Here is a 7,849-nt window from a genome sequence, read left to right as displayed (position 1 = left end):
GAATTACCCAACTGTAATACTGTAATTATTTCACTTGTATTGTTTTCTCATCCTGTAAATTTCCACTTCGAATTCCTGTCTTCAAATTACGCAGAGAACACCTTCAACGGGGATACAGCAGGCAATAAGATCCCCATTGAATGTCACAATAGGCTTATTGTAATCAATACACCAGTATTTGTCGCGCTATTGACTATTGATTATTCTGTTCACTGTGTCGTGAAGTAGGCCTATGTAAATATTGACAACGTGAGTGCAACTAAAGATAGAAATTATTGTATAAACTGCAACCCCTTTCAATGGATAATTTCAATTAACATGTGATTCCCTCGAGCAATGCGATATCTCCGACAACAAAAAAACTGGGCGTGGTTGGGTGTCGTTCAAAATCTCTCTAAATCGTTCAAGGGGGCAAAGCCCCCGAAAAATAGGACAATTTAGGGGTTTCAAAGGCTTATTTAATCGGTTTTGGGTCTACTAAATATGCAAAAAATACATATACATGCCTCTCCCCGACGAATTGTGGTTTTTCACCCCGACGAGGGGGCCTGGACTTGTAAACCGACCGCTGGCGCCAGCCCTGAAATTATTCCCATTAACACTAAAGCCGGTAACTCACTGCATGTGACGGCAACGCAACGAAGAACGCTCGCGGAGAGACGCGAACCCAACGGATCGTCTTTTTAATGAGGATCCGTTCAGATTGCCACTGACAATCAGCAGACGGCGTTGCGTCGTCTATCGCTCGCCGGGAGCAAATGTGGATTCGTCTGCGACGGTCGTACGACGCAGTGAGTGTCCGTCTTAAGAGTGGACTGCACACAGACTAAGCTTAGCAACAACTTGTAATAGTTTTTTTTATTTGTTTAATCTGTCTAAGTTCCCTGTTCAGAAGTTTGCGATCATAGTTCCCACAGTGATCTCTCTTTCGTCTTTAGATAGAGGACGCTATATTACCCGTAAGCTATAAATAATTGTATCATAAACAAGAATTTGGTACGATATAAAGAATATTATCCTCTTGCACCAAAAATATTGTTAACGTGTGAACATTATGCATAATAGAACGCGCACCGTATTTTATTCATGTGTATCCTCATATTCTTCTTCAGTGTCTTCGTCATCTTCAAGAGGCGATGTAACTGGATTAGTTACCTGAGGCTTAATAGGCGGCGTAACACCACTCATAGACAGAAGCTCTGCTAGGTGTAATACCCTGTTGTTGAATTGACGTTTTTTAGTTATATCATCGTTCAAAGTGTTTCCTCTATGACTACTGTTTTTCATTACAACTGACGATTTGTTGCCAAATTGTACACCATCAATCCTAGAAATATACTTTCTGACGGATCCCATTGAGTCTACTCTGATAGAGTCATCCTCGTTAATTGCATCCTGAATTGGCTCAATTTCATCATCATCGTTCTCTTCATGACCAGATGTCGTCTTATTTTCAAACGAAACTCCTCTGTGTGGCATGCTTTGGTTAGATTCATTTTCACTTAAGATTCGTTCATATTGGGTTTCTACCCTCGTAACAATCGGTAGTTCATTAGAACGACTGTCATTTAATGCGAATATGCTTTCTGCGTTTTGAAAATGTTTTGGCCTGTTATAACTATCAACAGTTAAATGCGAAGAGAGTTCTTTGAGTTCCTCGTTATTTGGCACATCAGCGTTTGTGATGCCTGCCTTAAGGCCTGCAGTCGTTTCAGATTGCCTTAACTGTAATTCGACAAGCGATTTACTTGAATTATTACCGTTTTCCATAAAAACTCCACCGTCCCTTTCTGATAGTGAGGACGTTTTCCTAGTTGAATTCGAATGATGACCTACTGATACCAATGATTCGCTTAAATTCCTGTCAGGAATGTTTATCAAAAGTGCTGAATTCTGCGTACTGCTTGAGTCCGAGTGTTTTTCAACAATGTTTCCTTTGTTAAACCAGGGATCAGTTATCTCTTCTGCCTCTGACTGTAGTTTTTGGAGCGAGTTTGTAAGCTGCAATCTGGTACATTTTCTGATGTAGTTTTCATTATCTGAGAATCTAAGAGAAGTGTCTTCTACCAACCAAGATTTGTGGCAAGAACTAGTATCACGTGGTTTACCCGTCATTTTCTTTACATGATGTGTTATGTTCTCTTTCTTTTTCCGTATCTTTTGTTTAGCAGCTTCCCTTAGACGTTTGCGGCGGGATAATTCGAGTTTGTCTAATCTTTTCTTCTCTTGTTTTATATCTATTCTTCCATCAAACGTTCTATCGACTTCTTGAAGATCAGCTAATGTTGTCCTGCCAGATTTACCAAAGCCAATAGCGTGCAGTGCAGTATGCAATATCTTTAGAACGTAGTATGGTCTAAAAAAAAAAAAATTAGTGCAACTTTTGAAAGTATAGTTTACATTGCTAAAATTGCGTTTTGTGGAGCTGAATAGTACGCAGAGTGTTTTTATATCTACTTTAGTGACTTTATTTTATTGAGAATGTATTGAGTATTCAGTAGGCCTACGATAACACGCCAGGTTGGGCAAAACTTCAATCCTATACTTAATTTTGTCAAAGACTCTGGATTTATGTTGTAATATTCACCTTTTACGCACAAATTTGGCACAAGTAACTGTAGTGGTGACCACCGCGGCAAGTAGGACAGCAGCAAAAAAGATTAACACAGTCTCCATCCACTCAGATAATAAATGTGCCAGTACATCTACAGAGAAGTAAACATTCGAATTTATTATGATTATTAACATTATTACTGTGTGAGCTATTCATTTTCGCCATATTAATCTCATGTCTAATTTCAGAAAATTATCATATTATTATTATCATTATTATTATTATTATTATTATTATTATTATTATATTATTATTATTATTATTATTATTATTATTATTATTGTTATTGTTATTCAAATATTGTTTTATTTAGTTTTGTTGTCATTTTTCGTTTGTTGATACAGTACCATTACCACTACCGCAGTCACTACTATCAATAATTTGTTTTTTTCTTTTAATGATTGCGGCAGGAGTTGGGGACTTACCATGTGGTTCAATAAGTGATATAGCGAACGCTTGATAAATTTCCGCTCTGTCCGGATAGCGAAATTGGCATCCATACATACCTTGCCTTTCTTTATCAATTGAGTGGAGATGAAGGATAGTTGTGTTTGGCAGAAAAACATTCTGTATTTCAAAGAAAGAATAAACAGGATGTTTTTTACGACATCGTTATATTAATTATTAATTTTTTAATCATCCTAGCAAACCTTTACCATTATGAAGAATAGTGTGTCATTTGCTTAGAAACCAGCTGTCCGTTGGTCTGCTTTGCTATCGTGAGCGGAAACGTGGTGGTCAGCGTCATACACGTAATTGTCGACAATAAGCGTCACACCGTTGTCAATTTAATTCACTTAAACGCCACGCTGTTTGATATTCCAATTCAATATAAACTCATTGGCCTTCAGTACACAATTGCTATACAAAACGTGAACACATAGACTGAAATTTAATATCGCAAATAACTGTTGGGTAGGCCATTTATCTTTCTTTCTTTCTTTAGTCCCGTTTTAGCTAATGCATTGAAATAATTATTGCATCATTCGGTATGTCTCTGTCACGTAGGCCTACGCTGGTTCAATCCTGTCATTATGATGACATGTGGACTGAATTTTACATTACAACATACTGATACATTTATCCCACGTTGCGCTACGACTAAATTTTTGCTTTCCTTGTAATCTTAAATTTTTATTAGTTCTCCATGTCTATGTTGTTTTAAATTAAATGTATTTTTATGTGTTTTGTCTTGATTGGAGTTATCTAAATTTATTTTTTTCATGTCAGGTTCACACGAAATCCCTAGTATCCGGATCGGGAGCTAACCATTAGCACCCGTGTGTGAATGTCTGATCGGTTAGTGCAAACCGTTACATACCAGGATCCGGATACGCTAACGGTTAGCGAGCGCTATCGGTTAGCAAATTGAGCGCGTTTCTATCATTAACCAATCACACGTACGCGTTTACAATTTTCAGTTTCCTATTAATCAGGGATTCGATCATCATCTTCTTGGTATCTGGATCGGGGATTGTCTTGTATAAACGCATGGCAGCTAACAGTTAGCAGGATCCAAGATCCTGCTAACCGTTAGCTGCCGTGTGTGAACATAGCCAGCCACAAAATATTATCTCTATTTCAATGTACGATATACTAATGTTAAGTTCGGTGAAGTATGCACTCAGCTTACGTTTTCCTCCAATCGAATGTGATCGAGTGTTGTATCTACGATCTGGTTCTCCTTCAACCACACAACCTCAAAATCGTGTCTATAAGTTGTATAGCGGCATCTGAGCTGCACGCTTTCCAAGGGAACCACATAATACTCATGAAAGTTTCCTGAAACTAAATGTTTAAGAGTTTTTATAACATAAACTGTAGATAAAGGGAAACTCTCAATAATAGGTAGTTTTCGCTGCACGACTTTAACCTTAACGATTAATAATTTATTCATCTTGCGTTGCGGAGTACGTGAATTTCAGGATTTTACGTGCTCGACGTACGGTACGTTAGTTACGGGTTTGCGCATGCGTATTTCGATTTGTTTACAAAAAGGGGCGGAGCTATCGCGTTGCATGTCGGGTACTAACGTTAAAGTTAAGGTACGTCGTGCGGCGAAAACTACCTACTTGTATCGACTTGTTGTTAACAGTTGGAAAAAAAATGCTGTGTTACTTTATTTAGGCTTACCAGCTAATGTGGCGGATGCCGAGTCGACACTTTGATCCCAAGACTGTTTAAACATGTCTTCAATAAAATATTCTGCGGCATTCAATTTAATTTTGTAGATGTTCCCATTAAATCCAGAGATGTCAAGTTGTCCATATTCCTTCAGACGTAATCTCCTCCATGATGGAAGCCCTCCAACGTAGACGGAAGTTGCCGGGGTAAAAAATTGTAGACCCGGCCCAGACAACTGGGACGCTGGACCCTTGTTGACTCGTAAAGACACCTGATTCACTTCAATTTGTATATCGATGATAATCCATGTTTGAATCTGGAATACGAATGTTCACCCGGTAAACATTTAAATAGTTGCAATCAATTGTAAAATTACTACCGGCATAAAGCCGGGCACACACAAGAAATCTGCTACGCCAAATTCGTAACGCAGATAGACCTCCCCGATGTGTGACGTGCTTAAAGGCTTCGTAATACAGAAACATAGACCATGATCAATATACCTAATTTAACAAAACAGTCCTTAGGTTAGTAGGTCGATTTTTAACTTTGCTGCTTCTAGATCTTTTGTCTTTTCTTTTCTCCCTCATTCAAAGATTACAATCAGGTACTGCAGCAAGCATGCATAAATAAGACCAAAAAAAATTATTAGAGGGCGCATTTTCTACTGGAAAAGCAGGATGAAAATATACATGCCAGTCAAAAATATAGTCTCACACTGCCACCGATCAGGAGCCGATCTTGGGAGGTAAAAAAAAGGGGAAAAAAAAATTAAGAAAAAGATATCCCAGAACGCCTCAAATGTTATTTTCGGGCGTCTAGAACACAACATATGACAGGGTTGTCTCGATCAGCCCAACTTTCGCCCTCCCCCCTTGCCCCCTTTTGGACATCTCTGGATCCGCCCCTGCCGATGGTCAGTGGATTAGCCTTTAAGGTATCGGACAAGCGCTCAAGATCAATATATGCAGTGTGCATGAGGCTTAAGCCATAAGGGAGCCTATCTAAGCGGTTCCTACCTCATCGAGATCTCGTTCCAACTCCATTACCCTATTTCTCAGACGCACGGAGAGAAAAAGCTTTCCTTTGGATAGTTCCAGGGACAAAAACGAGCCGGAAATAGAGCCGCTCACAAACAGCAAGAGACCAATGGAGTCCTGAGCATTGACCACAGCTTGTATGTCTTGCAGATTTTCATTATACTTTAGTGGGATAGTAAAAAATTGTTCTCCGTTGAACGCAGTGACGGCTGCCATTATATCTGTAAAATTACTATTATGTTTAGGAAGGTCAAGGTTTGAAGAAAAAAAAAAAAGAAAAGCGAAATAACAGCAATTCCTTCGATAGCACAACGCATCACGGACATTTCATAATTCATTTTAGTCAAAAGATTTTGTTTGGTAAGTTACAGCGAACAACCGATTAATTGTTCCCATATGAAGAACAAAATATTCTAATTTGTGTACAGTGTTTAATGTGAGAGCACAATGTAAAGAACATGATAGCGTGTTTCTAAATATTGTATTAATTAGTGCCAAATAAGTGAGGAATCATGAATACAATGCTGAAGTTATCAAGACACTCTTAGTTCTTACCCATCATTTCTATGCCACTGTTCAAGCTCGTATATGGCCGATTTGCTCCCTGCCAATTTTCGACATCTTCAATCAAACTCATGGAATAATAGTTCATTCTAAAGGTAGCAATCTTCCCAACAAAACCAGTCCAGTCTGTAATAGTATCTCAACATTATTAGAATAACCTTTATGATGAGGTTTTTAATGTACACGAATTTGCTAAACTACATTTTGTTAAAAACTACTATTGAATAGTTTTACCTGTTAACACACTATCATCCTCTGGGTAGAGATGAGGCATACAGCCACCGAGGTATAGCGGGATGTCGTAGTCGAGATTTTCGGACAGTTCGTCGGTAAAATTACCCGTATGCGTGTATTCGTCATTTACACGAACATGTCCCAGGTTTCCTGTGATAGAAACTTGTACCGTGTTCCATTCAAAAAGCTGTGCATGAGAAAATAAAGAATATAATATATTGAAAATGCTAGTAATATCGTGTCTTGCTAAATTGAACAATACTATAACTAACAAGACATTTTTGGGGTTTTTCAATATATCCTGTCTCTTATACACATCTAGATGTGTATAAGAGACAGTATATGCAGTGTGCATGAGGCTTAAGCCATAAGGGAGCCTATCTAAGCGGTTCCTACCTCATCGAGATCTCGTTCCAACTCCATTACCCTATTTCTCAGACGCACGGAGAGAAAAAGCTTTCCTTTGGATAGTTCCAGGGACAAAAACGAGCCGGAAATAGAGCCGCTCACAAACAGCAAGAGACCAATGGAGTCCTGAGCATTGACCACAGCTTGTATGTCTTGCAGATTTTCATTATACTTTAGTGGGATAGTAAAAAATTGTTCTCCGTTGAACGCAGTGACGGCTGCCATTATATCTGTAAAATTACTATTATGTTTAGGAAGGTCAAGGTTTGAAGAAAAAAAAAAAAGAAAAGCGAAATAACAGCAATTCCTTCGATAGCACAACGCATCACGGACATTTCATAATTCATTTTAGTCAAAAGATTTTGTTTGGTAAGTTACAGCGAACAACCGATTAATTGTTCCCATATGAAGAACAAAATATTCTAATTTGTGTACAGTGTTTAATGTGAGAGCACAATGTAAAGAACATGATAGCGTGTTTCTAAATATTGTATTAATTAGTGCCAAATAAGTGAGGAATCATGAATACAATGCTGAAGTTATCAAGACACTCTTAGTTCTTACCCATCATTTCTATGCCACTGTTCAAGCTCGTATATGGCCGATTTGCTCCCTGCCAATTTTCGACATCTTCAATCAAACTCATGGAATAATAGTTCATTCTAAAGGTAGCAATCTTCCCAACAAAACCAGTCCAGTCTGTAATAGTATCTCAACATTATTAGAATAACCTTTATGATGAGGTTTTTAATGTACACGAATTTGCTAAACTACATTTTGTTAAAAACTACTATTGAATAGTTTTACCTGTTAACACACTATCATCCTCTGGGTAGAGATGAGGCATACAGCCACCGAGGTATAG

General features: G+C 38.2%; 1 protein-coding gene across 1 annotated transcript in view; it reads right to left on the bottom strand.

The window, feature by feature from the left end:
• Window positions 1-531: 531 nt before the first annotated feature.
• Window positions 532-7,849, bottom strand: part of LOC117109720 — a 17,708-nt gene continuing 10,390 nt past the window's right edge. Inside the window, exons 16-20 of the mRNA XM_033252107.1 lie at window positions 4,748-5,054; window positions 4,248-4,402; window positions 3,040-3,181; window positions 2,588-2,705; window positions 532-2,356 (exon numbers count right to left, since the gene is read on the bottom strand). Of these exons, the coding sequence (XP_033107998.1) occupies window positions 1,081-2,356; window positions 2,588-2,705; window positions 3,040-3,181; window positions 4,248-4,402; window positions 4,748-5,054 (1,998 nt within the window). The 3' untranslated portion in view covers window positions 532-1,080. The remainder of the gene's footprint in view (window positions 2,357-2,587; window positions 2,706-3,039; window positions 3,182-4,247; window positions 4,403-4,747; window positions 5,055-7,849) is intronic.

The sequence above is a fragment of the Anneissia japonica genome, unplaced genomic scaffold (genome assembly GCF_011630105.1).
Source record: "Anneissia japonica isolate Jap-2015-1 unplaced genomic scaffold, ASM1163010v1 scaffold3782_len1007564_cov172, whole genome shotgun sequence".
NCBI classification, from domain to species: domain Eukaryota; kingdom Metazoa; phylum Echinodermata; class Crinoidea; order Comatulida; family Comatulidae; genus Anneissia; species Anneissia japonica.
Note: the sequence above shows the minus strand (reverse complement) of the source record. Positions and strands in the feature narration are given on the sequence as shown.